At 41.0% G+C, this 18672-nt stretch overlaps 2 protein-coding genes across 2 annotated transcripts in view; both read right to left on the bottom strand.

Moving 5' to 3' along the window:
• Nucleotides 1-453: 453 nt before the first annotated feature.
• On the bottom strand, nt 454-5242 carry sdhc (succinate dehydrogenase complex, subunit C, integral membrane protein). The gene is made up of 6 exons (XM_080487711.1): nt 5205-5242; nt 4059-4118; nt 3706-3807; nt 2001-2062; nt 887-1050; nt 454-694 (listed from the first exon to the last, which is right to left on the bottom strand). The coding sequence occupies exons 1-6, from the start codon at nt 5219-5221 to the stop codon at nt 590-592; spliced, it is 510 nt and encodes a 169-aa protein (XP_080343837.1). The 5' UTR covers nt 5222-5242; the 3' UTR covers nt 454-589.
• A 1166-nt stretch (nt 5243-6408) lies between these two features.
• atp1a2a (ATPase Na+/K+ transporting subunit alpha 2a) overlaps nt 6409-18672 on the bottom strand; it is a 44378-nt gene continuing 32114 nt past the window's right edge. The window contains exons 17-24 of the mRNA XM_080468848.1: nt 17734-17902; nt 16539-16693; nt 13491-13614; nt 11795-11940; nt 11576-11706; nt 11374-11475; nt 11047-11138; nt 6409-8284 (exon numbers count right to left, since the gene is read on the bottom strand). Of these exons, the coding sequence (XP_080324974.1) occupies nt 8256-8284; nt 11047-11138; nt 11374-11475; nt 11576-11706; nt 11795-11940; nt 13491-13614; nt 16539-16693; nt 17734-17902 (948 nt within the window). The 3' untranslated portion in view covers nt 6409-8255. The remainder of the gene's footprint in view (nt 8285-11046; nt 11139-11373; nt 11476-11575; nt 11707-11794; nt 11941-13490; nt 13615-16538; nt 16694-17733; nt 17903-18672) is intronic.

An 18672-nucleotide genomic window follows, 5' to 3' on the forward strand; every position in this document is an offset into this window, starting at 1 on the left:
TCACATGCCTCATACATCTACCGCTGGGCTGCTGCCTCTCCACATCTCAGCCCAACTCTTTCCCCGGCGTTAAAAATTTATTGGAGGATCGCCAGCCCGGAGAAGGTAAAATATGAATGACAGCCTCGCAGTCAGCAGGAGCGTTCTGGTCCACAACCAGCACAATGCCCGTACCGGTCGGTCTGACTGGATAAACACTGTAAAGTGATTCATGTAGCCGACGTCACGGCGTTATTAGACAAATTACATAAGGAGAGAACATGTAGGACGCGTCTAATTTTGGCTGCTGGTTGTTTGTTCACAGCAAGAACAAGTGTGCAATAAAGTAGGTCACATTTGCATGCACTTTGCACTCTGCTGCATTTGATGACCCCCAAAGCTTTTCAGAGTGTAATTAATTCCAAGGGAGGAGAGAAGAAAAAAAAATAAAAAAATCACACCATCATTTCTGGGTACAGCATAATATAATCCTTTATTTAATACTTTGATGAAATGAGGCCTGCAGTCAGCCAGAACAGAACATATACACAAAACTCCCACAGGGCATCCAGTCTCCCTCTTCTTCTTCTCATTGCATCTTGTCCTGAGCTCAGAGCATCGCCAAGGCAATGGAGGTGACGATGGAGAGGCCAATCACCAAGTATCCGGTGCGGTACACCTCCGGAATTCTGAAGCCTTTGCCGATATCCCACCACTGATTAGATAATAATAAATAAAAACAAAAAGGAAGCAGAAAGAGCTTATAAATATGTGCAAAAGCTCCCCGTTTGAATTTCAGTCGACCCGGGAGAGAATGTAAAACAGCACGGCCGAGTATTTCATTCGTTACGCAACACGGTGACAAAAATTAATGCTTCTAATTCCCGAGGATTCAAGCGATTCTCACCAAGTGGCGGATGCCGTTGTAGGTGTGGTAGGACACGGGGAAGGCGAGGCCAAACTTGGCCAGCCCGATGAGATAGGGTCCGACGGAGAGCGAGTGGATCAGGTCCAGGTAGTGCGGGTAGTTTCCGGGTAACGTCAGCGCCGCCAACGCGAAGGCTGAGATAGCTGGACAGAGCCACAGATTTTTACGGGATCAAAAGATGAAATCGGTGTTTGAATGAATGAATGAATGAATGAATGAATGAATGAATGAATAAATAAATAAATGCATGGAGGTCCACCACATTACAGCCCTCCCCATCAGTTGTGCAAGTATTTTATTTTTTTTCCCCAGCTGAGTAAATTAAATGACTAAACAATGGCTACGTATCAAACAAACTGCTCATTGGCTGCATATCACAATGAACTGGACACAATCACTAAGTCTGAGCGTCTATTTTCATACTGCCTTGATGATCAAAGAATCCAAGAGGACTTTACTGGGGTCTCCACCGGGACGGCCACATATGCAACAAACGTATAAACAGTAGATGTGAGACAATGTACACAGAGAAGAAACTAAAACTAAAACCCCATCTGAGAAAAGTATGAATTTGAGATGGTAAAAATTAAAGAGGAGTCCAGAAGATTCATCTATCAAATAAAGTCTGCAGGGTCGTCCGGCGGTTGAAAGTGACCCTCACTAAACACCATTAACATATAAACACAACTGAACTCGGCTTTCACAGCGTGTCTCATCAAGGTCGGCGGAGCTGATGTACAATATCCCAGCGACACAGGTTCGGCCCTTTACACCACACCAATGACTAAAAGCCATTAGCCCTCCAGTATAACGCTTCATTTTCACATGCAAGGCTTGAATCGTATTGAACAACCTCTGTTTTGTAATTCCAGTAAACGCTCTTAGCACAAATCAATAGTGATGGACTAAAATGCCCTGAGGAGATTTTCAGGCTCAATCAAACGCTGACAGAGGCTTCCTTTTGTTGATGGAATAATAAGAGAAGATATACACACACACACACACACACATGTTTTGAGAGGTATTTCTTTCTTCATCTTTTTTTTTTTTTTTAAAGTAATTTCAGAATAGAATAACCAAACTAATGTAATACCTCCGCTGAGTCCCACTCCTGTTCCTCTGAATGTGATGGACATCATCATAGGAACAGACCACCTGAAAGGCAAAAGGATGCATTATATTTACGGTCAATCTTGATGAATGTAAAACCATTAAAACGGAGATCAAACACTGAGTCAGTCACTCCGACAGTCTGGATCAGAGGTGTCAAGCACAATAGTTCATGGGGCTACATACAGACCAACTTCATCTGGAGTGGGCCAGATCGGTAAAGTCGTGCCATAATAATCTTTACATTTAAACTTTAACGTTTTCCTTTGTTTTGACAAAGTATTTTTATAAATCCAAACAACAACAACCCAAAATGACTTCAATCTCAACATAAGGCCAAACTTAATGAAAGCTTCTGGTGCAAATACTGTGAAATGTCAAAAAACGTCTCGTATATTTGTTTGTTTTTACAAACTCACCCTGACAGGATGGCTTTGAGGTTAATGCTCCTTTACTATCGTTCATGGCAGCATCACTGGTATCTCAGCTCAGGTTGTGTTGCGCTTGCTGCACTTAAGAAATTTGCTAAAAACTCAATATCTTCTTTGACATTTTGACAACTTGCTTGGCGGTTGGGCCAGATCGAAGCCTCTTGTGGGCCGGATTTGGCCCACCGGCCTTATGTTTGACACCTAAGGTCTCAAGTTTAAAAGAACAGGCAAACATGTGATCAAATGATTGAAAATGAACGGACTGCACGTAGACCGAGGAGTCAGACTGGAATGGAAAGAGACGCTCAGCCAGTGTTACAGCGCTGAACCAAATCCTTTACCCCGGAAGTCAAACAGCATGTCAAAGGTCAAACGGGAGAAGCAAGCTGGCTGCTATTTTCGGAAGGAGAAAGATACAGTTCACGCTGTCTCAGCTCTCTAATGACTCTGATGATGCAGCGCATTATGAAAAGGCTGTCATGTCGCCACCTATTGTTTGGGATGTCACATCATTTTAAGAATAAATCAAATAAACTCAATCGAGTATTACTTCAACTATGTTTGGAATGCAAACGCAAAGAGGATCCCATTGTAACTATAACCAGCTTGGTGTGGACGAGGCTGCGACTGACCAGTCGTCTCGCAGTCATGCTCTGGTTTTAAAATTCAAGCTGCACCGCAAACGTGAGATGGAACAGCCTCGCAAAGGCAGCACCGCAAGCCGTGGGACAAATTTATGACATTTCAGTTATAAATTAGGCTAATACTCTTGTACAGAGTTGGTTAAAAGTGGCAAAAACGAGTGAGATTTAATTCACTAGATCACAGATGGTAGAAACAACAAATGGCTTGGAGTGTCAGTGTCAGACATTAAGTGCCAACAGAGCGGTCCCAGATGACACGAGAAATCCTGAATAAAATCTAAGCCAAGAAGGAAGCTCGGTGTGAATCCACCAGACACTTCTTTTTACAGCAGGTTTTAGGATTCAAATAGCTGCCTGGCATATCAAGGTGCTTACTGCAGTAAATATCTGGTAATGTGTTGCCCTGCCGTTTTATTAGTATGGAAATTGAAAACCTCGCAAACTCCGAGAGCAGACTGAAACAGCAGCATTTTTCTCAGCAGGGAAGATGTGCGGCAGTGGATTTGTAGTGTTGCTTAAAGTGTGAAACTGAAATAACATATGGTATTACATCAGTAATGAATCTTTATGAAAAATGCTAAAAGCTCCACACTGCTCGACACATGGTACATACTTGTAGATGGTGATGTGGGGAGACATAGGTCGGTTTAGTCTGGCATTTTTGGACCAAAATTTGTTCATTTCATCCTTCGCCGTGGTTCCCATTGGAGCAGCACTGAAGAGGACAGAAAGGAGGATATTTAGACACAGATAATATTGCACACACTTCATTGAAAACAGGAGTAAATTGTGTCTGGGGCAGTGGTGAAGCAGAGGCTTTGATGGTTAATACAGAGGTACTGATGTGTAGGCAAGATTAACTTTGGTCACGTGTAGACATCATTTCTCTAAGTGGATTAATAAAGCGTCTTACAAAGAATAGCAGTGTACTTATGGCTGCACATGCACTCACAAAACAGAACTCACTGTCTGTAGAAGACACTGTACTGTGGTCTGGAGAGACAGACACCCTGACGGGCAAATGTCCTGAAGAGAAAGGAGAGAAAAGGCTTTTAGTTTCATGTCTCGGTTAGTTATGAGGACCTTTGTGCCAGACAGAGCTGTGTGTAGTGAAAAAAAAAAAAAAGTCATTCAATATTATGCTAGTGTAACATATATCTTAATTTAAAAAAAAACATCAGATTACAGCTGCAAAGGTTGGATTATTACTTGATCAAACAAGAAAAACAATACTGGAAATTCGTCAAATGAATCATCTAATTATTGGTTGATCGATGCCTGTGAAGTCTCACATGATAAAGAAAGGAACATATTCTGGTTGTGATATGTTGTGTGGGGAGAAACTAGACCGTTCAATAATGTATTTGATAAAAGCACAATAACCAATAGTGACAAGAAATGTGAACAGCACATGTATTGACATCACAACATTTTACTGTGTCTAAAAATAAAAAATGGCAAACGAAGTCACACACTGAGATTGCTTTTTAAGTCCAACTTTATATTACAGTATCATAACCAAATCTGCCCCACATCATTAGAATGTTGGTTTATAAGGAAATAATTTCGGGAACCTATCTCAGCTTGATCGAGAAAAAAACATAACAGATCTGATTAATGGCATCTGAAGAAAATGAATCTTTTCCGACAGTATCGCAACAAAGGCTTGAGTTGTTTGACCTCTAATCATTTCGCATTTAAAACCATTAAAGGTCAGTAGAAATACGAAGACATGGTAGATATGTGTTAGATAAATAACACTTTAAAACCGCAGTAACAGCCGTAGATTAACAACGGGTCAAAATGAATCACGTACGCAAATATAAAGAGTAAGAACTGTAAACTTATCAGGAGATGTCGGTTATTAATCGCACAAAGTGTCAAAGTCCGTCTTTTCTCAGCTTTAAATTACACACGAGAGCAGCTAGCATTAGCCCGCGAGCTAACAGCGGTGTCGTAACCCTTTTAAACAGGAAAATGAAGAGAAAAACTGGACTCAGGCTCCATTTATCCAGTTATAACTTAATCCTAAATACTCCCACAGGACTTCATAAGTCCATCAAACGACCTAAAACTGCTCTTCCAGTGTTTATGTTGCAGAGATGTACTGACCTTAAAAGCAGCGCCATGTTGGGCGAGCAGTGTGCGGATGTGACGTCAGCGGATGTTGTGGTTTTTCAGAGGTGCTTTAAGGTCACGTGGAGGTGAAAACTTGAACTCAAGGCTCTGATTTCATTAAACTCGTTTTCTACATCGTATTTATGAGCGTTTTTGTACTTTGCATTATATTTAACAACAAGTACAACGTAAATGCAATAAAGTCAACAAAAACCATTGTTCCCATCAATTTTGACCTGGGTGAAAAACGCCCTCATAGTAATAACATAATTACAATTTATAAGCAGCTAATCTGACATTATGTAATAGATGGTGAATCAAGAGTGTATTTTTGGGTTTCAAAATACACTATTATCTATCAAGATGGTCTGTATTATGACCGACACTAGTGGATACATACCAACATAAATTTGACCCAAAACAGTATTTATATGCAAAAAAGTTGTAGCACTGCTGCTTGTATTCATCCATCCATCCATTGACCAACCGACCAACCAGCAATTAATCAACGGCCAATGGCCAATGATCTATCTGTCTATCGATCTATCTATCTATCTATCTATCTATCTATCTATCTATCTATCTATCTATCTGACTGTCTGTCATTCTGTCTGTCTGTCTGTCTGTCTGTCTGTCTGTCTATCCATCCATCCATCCATCCATCCATCCATCCATCCATCCATCCATCCATCTATCTATCTATCTATCTATCTATCTATCTATTTATCTATCTATCTATCTGTCTATCTATCCATCCGTCTGTCCGTCCGTCCGTCCATCCGTCCATCCATCCAGGATGCACGCATGTATTTTGAGTTTTTTCAGTGTATCAAGTTCAGTTTGTGACAATACTATTTACACGGTGGCACAGGCAGATATCACAAAATGAAAAAAAATATTCCACTGTAGAAAGCCACCACGTCCCAAATTCAATCCATCCATCTTCTATATCCAGTTCAGGGTCACAGGGTGCAGGAGCCAATCTCAGATAACAATGGGGGTGAAGGCAGAGTACCCTCGACCTTCTCGTTGTGAGAAGGAAATGTGCATCACTACACCACTCTGACTCAACATAGAAACAGATCATAAATACATTTCCATCATACATTTAGTTCCCAGAGTAAATCATTTTGTAAATGAGAACATGTGAAAATCTGTCAGGACAGGATATAAAACACAATAAATGTACATTTCTTTTGGAAATACTTTTATTCTTTAAACAGAAACAGGAAGTTCTGGCGTTCAATCAATACTGATGGACCCGATCCCTTTTAAATTCTTCTTCTGTAGTCATGACTGCTTTAATCTTTTAGTGTGACTATAAACGGAAAGGAAATGAGCTCTTTTGAAGAATGTAAGGAGTAGAATAAAGATCTGTTTTCAAATGTAGGTAGTCAACGTGAGAAGTTGTCAAAAAAATACTCTAGTAAATGACAAATACGTGATGAATTCAGTGATGAATTAAAAAAACCAAGTTAATCACCATTTCTGGTATCGGATAACATTAGACAACAAGTCACCACACACACACACAGAGAGAGAGAGAGAGAGAGAGAGAGAGAGAGAGAGAGAGAGAGAGAGAGCAAATCTACATGGAGGTAAATGCAGACAGAAACCTGGTAGTAAGGTTAATGATGCCCAGGAGCAGCCCTCAGCTCGGCTCCAAATTGCCAGGTCTGGTATTAAAGTATGAGAAGTGAATTCACAGGCCTCAAAGTTACCAAGGCTTAGGTTGGTCGAACGAGAGCTGAAATTTATTTCTAATTAATTTTAAGGACAGTTTTGACATTGCCTTTGACTTTAGATCTGAAGATATTGAAGAGCAAATTGCTTTCACAAAGATATTTCAGTCACAGCAACTCAATTACACAGCGACACTTATTAGACATGAGGACATATATAATGAGGTTTGGTCGCCTTATTAACATATAAGGCAAAGTATTAGGCAAAAATCTTAAAAATGTTTTCACTTAAGGCACTCCGGAAGCATCATTGTAAACTATGCAATTATATTTTAGACAGCCTTTTCCAACTTAGTTCCCACACATGAATGGATAACATGCAAACTAAACATGGAAGATACGAACATAGATTATAATCAACAACAAAAAATTAACTGTTAAATTAAAAGCTAATAATCTCCAGCAAAACCAGTTATTCTCAGCAACCACCTCTGAAAATTGTATATTTACAGTCTCTGGATTGGATATTTCTTGTGCAGAGTTTGCATGTTCCCAACACAAGTTTTCTCTGGGTACCGGGTTCCTCCCACAGTCCAAGAACAAGAACTTGAGGATAAAGTGGTACAGAAGATGAAAAGGTCTCAGATTATCGAGCATAAAGCCAATATTAGAATCTAAATGGACATTTTACATGTGATGAACTGTGCTTTCGTTGGCTGTTTTCGTGTTCACAAACTCAGATCATAAGTCAGTGTGAAGTGTGTAAAATAACCTAAATCAAAGTCAAGACTACTGACAATGTCGAAAAGTTTTATTCTAATTTACAAATATTACATGAACATGCTGAATGTGGTCATAGATTTGATTATTTCACATTGGAATTGGCTCAGGTCTTTGTATTCTATCCGGTTTATAGCTCAAACCCTCAACTAGCACGACTAATAAGCAACAATAGCCACAAGCAATGACACTGAGAACACACAATCTGAGAATGACAATGAAATCAATAGCCAGCAGGACTTGGGAACATATTTTATTTGGTAATTTTGCGCAAAATAAACAATATTTGGTATTATAGCCCAAACAGACCACGGTATGTGGCTGTGGGAAAAGTTTACAAGAGGCACAAAGGTGTACGTTCTGCTGGAAATATTTTCTGGTGAAATGAAAAGGAGAAAAACTCAAAAGCACAATCAGAAGCCTATTTTCAGCAGGACTTCTTATGATAATCAGTTTTGTGAACTGATCCATGCAATATTACAACCGACACACTCACACATAGACGCACAGTCTCACCCTCACAGACACACGTGTAGGCACACAGGCAGAAAGACACACAATCCAAATTAACATTTTCTGACTGTTAATAATATGTCTCCCGCTCCACCCAACCTGGAAGAGATGAGAAGAGAAAGAGGAAAGGTGTCAGAGACCAAAATGACAGGCGAGCACTTTTCATAATATCCTTTTGTATCGCTCTATTTGTATTCATGCCGTTGCCTTTGTCTCTGTACATTTCCAAATGAATCCCCTTATAACTCCAAGACTCCGATCAGCAGCCCGTGACACACAGATTAACAGAAATGATTAACTGTCACGATAAATTGTATTTGCCTCTCCATGTCTTGCCCCTCATCAGCTGAAACGCTGTGGCAGCGAGCACATTTTGAGCCATTGTCGAGTGTCCGTATCGCGTGTTTGATCTTCAGGGCGGATCTCAAGAGTCTTCATCAGCCTGCTTTAATTTCCTTTTTAATCATTTGCTACTGGCTCTCTTCTTGTCGGAACAGGTATCGTCTGTTTCAGTGTTACGATGCCTCAATCAGCCACAACATTAAAACCAAAGCTGGGTAAAGTGAGTTCAAATGATAAACAGTGAAGTTATGAAGCGTGAAATACATAGATATGAGCGAAATTTGTCAGAAAAAGGAAGTTTTGTGGGATCTAAAAAGTCGTTTCACATCATGTGGATGGCCAGGTTAGAACACCAGGCTGCACCATTGGATTAAGGTGATCGAGCAGTGGAAGGTTGTTCCTTTGGACGTGACAAAGGTTTACTTGACAATGTTTTCAAGTGAAAATGCTAAACTTTTGTTGTGTTTTGGGGGGTCCGTTTACACGACAGCGGTGCTTTTTAAAAATGACTCCGAAGGTCACATCGCCCCGACTCTGTCTCTGTGGAAACGGCGCAAACCCTGCTACTGCTCCAGCTCCTGCGCACCATGGCTGCGGTAAACAGTTCTTCTGCACAGTATATGGACACTAACAACAATGGCCGCCTCAACAGTGTCATGACTCCTAGTCCATATTCTCCTGGGATTTGATAGTTTCATAATTGAGTCAAAGCAATAACAATCCAACTTGCTTGTTTGTCCATACAAATGCCCGTGTACCCTCATTGTTAATGTTTATTGCGTATCGTTCTCTGCACACGTGTGTGTGTGTGTGTGTGTGTGGTTTCATTACAAAAAAACACACACTAGTTGCCGAACATGAAAGCTACATCTGTTTCAGTGTTTTGGTTTTTTCTGTGTGAAGAGTCACAGTTTTTAAAATGTTGCTGTATAAATATGAAACCTTTCTGAAACAAAAAGGCAAAACGATGCGTTTTCACTTGAAACGTTGCCGTGTAAACAAAGCCTAAACATCGCTGCAGATCAGCCAGTATTAACTGATCCGGGTGAATAATGCACTCTGCAACACTGAATAACATCCAGAAATGCTTTTAACAACTTATGACATTTCAGAGTGTTGATTTAACCAAATATTTCCAATCCTGAGCATTTTAAAATTGTGCTGGATGAAACAACCCTGCTCCACGGTGTCTTACCTCCCAACTCAGTGCTGTTTCTAACACCACAGCAGCCCCTGTATCGTCCATTCACTGATTACTCAGAGCTGTTTTAGTGCTGTAAAGCAGGCTAATAGAACATGTGGTGAGTGTTTACTGTTGTGACTGATTGGTGTGTGTTTGATAGTTGTAAAGGAACCAAAAAAATGTGATTCCAGCATAATAATTACTTTGCACTGAACACGAAGCCATTGGATATTGTTTTCAGGCCAAACGAAGAAACACTAAGCATTCTGTTTTAAATTATCAGTATTTTTGTCTTCCTTCCTCTCCGAAAAACAAATGAGTAATTTTGTACAATAGGATGAGGTATATTTCAAAAGAAATGACAAAGAGCTTTGATTGAAATCTGGATCACATGCAGATTAATTATAAGATTCAATTAGATTTTGGTGGAAGTTTGATATTCACCATTGGATATTTTCGTGTTTATAAGCTGCCCCATTTGTTAAAAGGAATACTTCAGCAAAGTGCCAGACAGAAATGCGGTTGCATGGTAGTTTGTCAAAAATCAAACCTGGAAGACAAACAGTAATCAGCCAAGTGTTGTGGAGGCTGGAGAATTGTTCGTTGTTTAAGTGGCTTGCGTTTTGTTTCCTCGCTGATCGTTTTAAGCCGCATAGCTGCGGGAAAATGGCCTGAAATTTCTTCTCTTGTTAAAGCTTAAGTTAACAATGAAAATTATTACAATTCTTCTTTCACAATACATGTCAGAATATCAATGGTGATATTATAATGTGCCAGAACAACAAGGCGGTTGAACGAAGAAAAAAAAGTTGCATTGCACAGTGTATGCCTGCTACAAAACTGAACAATCTTAATGGGACAGCTGCCAAACGTGTCAAAAACGCTGCTTTCAAAGCAATGTTTTAAACATTACACCAGAATTAAAGGCTTGCAATAATTACCCATAATTGCGACCCACGCTGTTGTGTAAAAGTGGTACCTGGTCTTTACTTCTTCATCGCAGTTCAAAATATTTCATGTTTTGTTTTGTTTCTTTCAAATTCAGGAAAATTGCGCGTTTGGAGTGACGCTGAACTCTCGCGAGTCGACATCTGTCAGACGCCTGCCGGAATGCTTTCAGGTCAGATCATCAGACCAGACCTGTGTTGACTTTGCCAATCAGCATGTGGTCAAACGAGTGGACACTCGAGGCGGACGGAGGCGCAGACGACGGCGGGAACAGTTTCGATACGTGTGGTGCCGAATATCCTGCAATGCCAGTTTTCTCCTCTTGCTTAATAACATTCAAATACGCTGGAAAACCTTTTAATCTTGGTGTTTCCTAATGACCACCTACCTCCCGGGGACCTCCGCAGAATGAATTTACGGACCTCATCATAAACGAAGATGAGCAGACTGTACGGGAAGGCACAGAACCACCACCAGATCCTGCAAGGAGGAGGAAGAGGAGAGAAAAAAAGAAAAGAGTAAGCGGAGAGTCACAGACAGAGTGCAAATTGTTAAATTCATTGCAGCCATTTTTTGAATATTAAGGATAACAATGCGCTGTTTAAAGAGATCACAGACTTCATTTACAGGCAGGAGTGACAGGCTAATAGCAGCCCATTAGGTCTTTAAGAGGTTATTTTTCGGTTCAGTGGAGATATGCATATATGGAGCTTACTTCAGGGGATACATGCGCAATGCAACGTCCATTCCGGGGCAGTAGGAGAGGAAGGCAGCCAGAGCGGTCTCAACAAACAGACCAAAGATCAGGATCCGGTTCCTGATGAGCAGGGAAAAAAAAGAGTAAAGAAATGATCATAATGGACTTTAACGTGTGCATTTAACACTCTCTTTTTTTGATTTTTAAAGCCTTCACTCACTTCATGCCCTGCTGGAAGAGTGAGTTTCTCCTGGTCTTACAGATGATGAGATCGGCCCACTGGACGACCACGATGCTGCTGAAGAACGCCGTGTGGCAGGTGAATTCAATTATCTTCCGCTGCTCGTAGGTCTGCCGGGTTCAAACACACATTGTGTGTATTTAGACCTTGTGAGAGTCTAAAGATATCCCAGCGTACGTTCGGTCCCTGCTTCCTTACCCATTGCTGCCCGTAGCTGTCCTGCACGTCATTGACTTCACGGTCGTCCCAGCTGACGCGGATGCCCACGAGGTCTCTTGGTAAGAAGCCGTTCTCGGCCAAAATGACAAAGTAGGTGAAAAAGCCTCCCAGGGCCTGGATCATCCCTGGTTTAGACAAAGCACGGTCCCATTAATTAGAAGTCCGTATGATTTGATAACTTATTTTTCACAAATGCCGTTTCATTCTATGTCAAAGCTCGATTTTTTTTTAAGCAGTTCAACTTTGAAATTTGTCTTCAAATGGTCCGAAAAGCGCAATGCCATTTACAGTTAATTAATCAAATAGACCAACTCATCTGACATTGCTTTGCTTCTTCTTTTCCACAAACTATCACTCTGTTTCATTTTAATGTCAATTTTACTCTCGCCACACGATTTTGCATGTTCGCTTCAACTGCTGTGACTGAAGGTCTCTGTATATTTAGTTAACAATGCAAACACGCCTGGATTTCATTTCAAACAAATCACTTCCTCTCCAACAGATGTGTGAGGATATCACAAAAATATAAAATCGAGTCTCGCATTGTTTTGAAGTCACCAATCCCAAGGCTACTTGTTAATTTGGGGATTTTAATCATATCAGACAGTTCTGTAAACCGAATGCTATTTCTGAACAATTTCACACATTTATATGGAGAATTTGGATAAACAGCAGGGATTAGACCAAACCCTCAGACAGCTGGGCGTATATATGTAGAAAGTGCAGATTCTGAGTCTGTTGTCTGAAAAATCTACTTCATATTTTTAGAAAATTGTGTAGGTGATTATATCCTCTCAGTGCGGTATGTGAATATCTCTAAAGTGCAAATAAAAGGAACAGGGAATATCAAAGTCAGCTGGGATTGGCTGTGACACTGAGTTAGATAAAAGAAAGATGGATGAATACACTAAATGTCTTTAACCACATAACAAGAATTGAGACAATGGTTATAAATCACTGCTTTATGATGTTGTTGAATTGAAACGGGTTTATTTTTGAGCTGGTTGTATCAGTTTTTTTTTTTTTTTTTCTTATTCTCCATGTGTCGCTGTTGATTTCGGTGTCACCACGGATCCCATCATCAGTTAAATGTTTGTGGTGCGTTAGGACTTCGGGCTGTAATGTCACCACAGTGGTTTGTAAATGTGATTTGTGGTGGAGTGCTGCTCTCTGTGGACTTATGGGTGTGGTGGTGGGGGGGGTGTTGGCGTGTATCGCCTGCTGTTTCGAACATGTTTAGTTTAAATTGTGTCATCCAATGACACCCTGTCATATTTTGGTCTATTTTGCAGCCTGTGAATTTGGGGCAGCCTTTGCTTTTTTTCCCCCACATCATATGAAACAAAATGTTAAAAAATGCATTCAAGTAGAGGCTCCAAACACAGCAACACGACCAGGATTAGGTAAAAAACAGACGCACCTTCACTTTAAGTCTGTGGGGAGAAAAAAGTAAACTAAACAAACTTCACGTGTGGATCTATTGTCCTACATAGTATGCACCTAAACATTTACAAAGGCAATAAGAGATGCCAGAATCCGTCACAGATGTCATTATTTGATGTTTTTATATGTGGGATGTTTATTATCACTATATCTTCACGAGAAGAGGCCTGTCACAGTGATTCAGGTTTAAGAGCCATGGCGTAGAGAGTTTACGAGACTCGAGAGGACGAACCTATCTGTCCGTATGCCATGCTGATGAGACGTTCATTGACCAGCTTGTCGGTTCTGGGGTTTCTTGGTTGCCGCTTCATGATGTCGCTCTCCGCTGTCTCGTATGCCAGGGAGATGGCCGGGACCTGAAGTGGAGAGGAGCCACAGGACAGGATGAGCTCCGTTTAAAGCACCCGGCACAATAAATGTGTGGGAATTTGTCTTTGTGGCATCGTTACAAAGGCACGGTGACGGCGCCAGACATGAGGTAGACGAGACATATCACGATTAACATAATCATTCAATCACCGAGGTGGGGGGGGGAGGAGAAAAAGGCAGAAAAAAGGGCAAGGAGACAAGGGGGAGAAAAGAAGCGATGACAGTGACAGAGGGGGAGGCGGAGAGAAGAGACAAGAGAAGGGAGCGCTGTAGTGGATTTCAAGACATTCATAAAGAGGAGGGTAGAAAAGGTCCCTGTAATAAAGATCGTATATTGGCTGGTTTTAGCAGGTAAGCAATAGAGCAATATGTGTGACTTAGTGAAGGAAATCTGCGGGACTTAGGTGGGATTTGAGGTGGGGACAAGAGTCACACTGAGCACAGACTGTGGCGTACAAATCCAGTTTGTTTTGGTGTTATACTCCCCTGACCCACAGCAAAGGAAATGACGAGGGGAAAGAGAAAGAACGGGGTTGTGAAAACAGTATGTGTGGAACAGATTTCTTTTTTTTTTTTTAACACTCCTGAATGTACGCGTGGCGGTGTGCACTATCTAAATCTCTGTCTCGGAGCAATGGTAAGTGTGCCACATCGAGCTTTGATAAACATCTTTTGCAGCCATCTTTTTCCACATGGCAGGGCCTGCTAAAAATAATCATCGCACACTCCAAGTGCTGGTTGTCACTGCTAAATCTCAGCAGAGCCCTCAAGCCTGTAGCCTGGAGTTGAACTAAGCTGTTAACAAGCTGTTAACAGCTTCACCAGCAGACATGGGAATTTTGTAATTTTACTTGTGTACTGTACTATAAACACTTTTTTCAGGTACTTTTCTTTTTGTAATGAATATTCAAGCTTCTCTTTCATTTCAGGGTCCTTCTCTTCAAAGATAACATCCAGCTGTTCACTGCAGCAGGCATGCAGACATGTTTACTTTGAAGAGGAGGGTTTTATATGCAAAACAAGCGCTGGAATTAGGCGCTTTAAAGATTCAATCAAGGTGTCTTTAAAAAGAAATCTGACCAGTAAAGTTTTCTCTTTCCTATGATCTCAGACAGATGAGTAAATATTTGTCAACATGAACAAACTGTCTTGCTGCTGGAAAACCAAAGAGGTTCATTGTTTAAAGATGTGGGGTTTTATTTGTATGTCATCTCAGTAAAATAAGTAGAACTGCTTTATTAACAATGTGTGCAAGCTGCTTCTCTTCACTCTGTAACCTGTGGGGACTTAAACTGCTCTTTGGCAGCCGTGTATGAAGCAATATAAAACTTTTGCCTGCCTTGCTGGGGATGTATAAGAACCAGTTTGAGGTGCACACTAATGTTTGGCAGCTGAGAGCTGGAAAAATTAAAGTTAAAGTAATGAACACAATTGAAGCAGTCCTTCTGAATATTTTCCTTCTGTGATTCCTTTCTTTTTGTAATGATGGATTACGCCCCTCAGGCAAGCAGCGTGCCAGCAACTCTTTTTGTTGCTGCTGGAAATACAAAGGCGAGACTGGCATCAGGAAATGGCAGAGCTGTGAAATGTAAATCTGTATGTGAGTGTCACCCGGTCTTTGTTCTGCTTGAATAAATGGACGTCGGCGGAGAGCCAAAAGCAAATTCCTCCCACCGACAGAAAGAACAAATTAAACCAAACATTTGTTCTTTTTACCTTGAGGCATTCATTTCTGACACCAGTATTAACATCATTTGCGATTAATGTCACCCTTAGCTTGCTTGTAGCTGGAAAACATGCTAACGATTAGCCACCCTTCACTGAGAAGATTTGCTAAAATTAGCCCCAGTAAGAGCATATTAACATGAAAACACTGTGGAACTTTCCCCACAAATATGAAACATTATGTTGTCTTTGTAAGTTGTAAGATTCATTTATAAAGAGAACGAGAAAAATCGAAAAAATGTAGAAGCGGTATACAACTAATGATCCGATTTGATTGAAAACACAGTGCAGGATCGGGCGTTTGTAAAAACCCATTCAATATTTCTCTGAATTTCTCAATAGATTGTAAAAAATACTTAACACAGAAGGATGTAAATCAGTGTGTCAAACACCGGGACCGGACCGGTAAAAATGTGTCATGATAACCTTTGAATTTAGACTTTAGTCAAAGTTTGTCTTTGTTTTGATGCAGCGTTTACATGATAAAAGTGTTCTTAAAGTTTCAAAAAAACAAACAATTACTTCTGAAAATGACAATCTCAACATAAGGCCAATTTAAATGAAACCTTCTGGTGCAAAATACAGTGAAAATGTCCAGGAAACGTCTCCTATCGCTGTTGCGTTATGGGTGTTTCTACAAACTCATCCTGTCAGTATGGCGATGGGCCTTGTTTGATAGCGACGACGTAGCTCACTTTCATGGCAGCACCGATATCTCAGCTCGGCTCTCTGTGTTGTCTTGTGTTATCTCTGCTACTTTTAGGAAATTTGTTGAAAAATTCTCCGAAATGTTCACAATTTGCTTGGTGGCTTGGCCAGATCGGAGCCTCTTCAGGGGCTGTTTTTGGCCCACGGGCCTTATGTTTGACACCCCTGCTCTAAAGCCTTGGCTGGGTCTGATGCAGAGAAGATGCTTGCAAAGCTGTACAAGCATGTCTATCGAAAACAGAACTGGGAAACGCCTCCAGGAGCATTAACAGTCATCAGGCTTTTGGCACCATTTCACCGGATTAAAGGAGGGATTTTCATGTTAAAATACTCCATTAGCTAATGTTTTGACAATTATTTGACACATATCATGAACTAAATGAGCCCACAGACATGTGATAAAAACTGGAATTCCATTTCATGGGTTTTGTGGAAGACTAATAATGGGATTTAGCAGATGTGTTTCCCCCCTGCTCACCATGTCAGTGCCTAAGTCGATGCAGAGGATGGTGACCGTTCCAAGAGGAAGAGGCACGTTGCCAATGATGAAGAAGAGGAAGGGCGAGATCTCTGGAATGTTGCTTGTTAGCGTGTACGCGATGGACTTCTTCAGGTTGTCGAAGATGAGGCGACCTACAAAAAAAAAAAAAGCAGATTTGCGAATTACAGATGTTGATAATTACGTATTAACAACATCCAAGTATTTCTCATTAGAGAGATTATTGACAGTGTATTATGTAGCTTCAATCTTGTCTCAGTCTGCTTTTATATGGACTGTCAAGGTTGAATGAATATTACAGACTTACTGAGCTAAGAAGTGATTAAAAATGACTGCTTCATCACCATATCTACATTACAAATGCTTTTTTTTTTTTAAGACCACATTAGCCACCAAAGTTAAAAAAAAAAAAAAAGAGTCTCTTGAGGCGAGTTTCAAATCAGTCTGAGTAACTCAATTCCTTGAGGGCAAAGCTTTTTGAAATCATGAGTCTTTGGTAAATTGTGAGTCAAAATGCATGTGTGAAAGCTGACTGTTGCACAAGTGAACAAAGCTGTAATGCAGATGCCTCTCATCGCTCAACTGGGGCTCATCTGCGTTTTTACTGTCTGCTGCCTGCAGAGAGTTTTACTAGTGAGGTAAATAATATCAGTGGCGATTGGGAGTTTTATCGTTTCAGGTTCATTTAACACTTTAGATCACACTCGTGCCTTCATGTCTCTTGTAATTTTCATCAACTCATCACCATTTGAAGAAATGGGGAGGAATGACAACATTACCAAATACCATGTCTAATAAAGAGTTAAGAAATCGACAAACCAAATCATGCAGGACTTCAATCATGATTTGTTGATGTCAGAAGAATGGTAATCTGATTTTAGATCCATGTCGAAAAATCCAGTCTGAAACAGTGCAGAGCTCTGCTCATGAAAAAGTAAATATTCAAGGTATTCATACAAAAATAATCTCCAGTCTGTCTGGAGCTGTCTGGGACAGCGTTTAAATTGTTAAATGCATTGTCCCTTCGTTTCTGGCTCTTTTTTTATTTCTATTTCAACTTCCTTTTCTCTTTTATTGCTCCGTTCTATCACTGTCAGTCCCTGCCGCGCGCGCACACACACACACACACACACACACACACACACACACACACACACACACACAGACCACTCACCCTCCTCCACTCCAGTGACGATGGAGGCAAAGTTGTCGTCCAGCAGGATCATGTCGGCAGCCTGCTTGGACACGTCAGACCCGGCGATACCCATTGCGACGCCGATGTCAGCTTTCTTCAGCGCTGGAGAGTCGTTCACGCCGTCACCCGTCACGGCTACAATGGCCCCCTACACCCACAAGACCCAGTGAACAAAAAAGTGTCAAGAGGAGAAAGATAAGTATCATGATTTAAGCTTTTCTCTCACCACTTCTCTCCTCCACCCTCCTCCCATTCTGTCTTAATAATGTCTTTTCAAAGCAGCTCTGGGGAGATTAAATGAAAAATGGAATTGAGTTGCAATCATTCAGTCACTCAGAGGGAGAGTAAGTGAGTCGGGGTGAATTGTAGCATGACCTCAATATATAGGGACGTGTGTGAGAGCATACACATCTGATTCCAACATTTTACACATAAAAGCAGTGAGTTTTCTTCCAGGCACATATGTAGGATTTAATACAGGACTCGAACAGAAAGTTACAGGCATAGAATTGAATTCAGGCCCGCTCTTTTAAACTGGCCCCCAAAAGAGGGCGAACACACACATAAATGCACATACACATGCACACAACACCCTGTATTCATCCATTCAAGCACCTGTGGCAACAAATAACACACACGCACGCACGCACGCACGCACGCACGCACGCACGCACGCACGCACGCACGCACGCACGCACGCACGCACGCAGAAAACTGTATTCATCCCTAAATGGCAGAGACACACACTGGTGCTCACAAACATACACCTGTATTCAACCACACAAACACACACTGCAGATCAGCTGTGTGGCTCTTCAAAAGGCCCAATCACACAAAAAATACACACTCTCTGTTTTCCCTCTGACACACACACACACACACACACACACACACACACACACACACATTTATGCATGC

This window comes from Lipophrys pholis, assembly GCF_963383615.2.
Source record: "Lipophrys pholis genome assembly, chromosome: 1".
NCBI lineage: Eukaryota > Metazoa > Chordata > Actinopteri > Blenniiformes > Blenniidae > Lipophrys > Lipophrys pholis.

Bases quoted from the DNA above. Each gene is read 5' to 3' on its own strand.
- sdhc (XM_080487711.1), bottom strand. The intron at 1,051-2,000 runs GTATTACATTAG...GGCTCTGTCCAG, and splicing joins AGGAGTGGGACTCAGCGGAG to CTATCTCAGCCTTCGCGTTG. The intron at 695-886 runs GTGAGAATCGCT...TTATCTAATCAG, and splicing joins ACAACGGCATCCGCCACTTG to TGGTGGGATATCGGCAAAGG.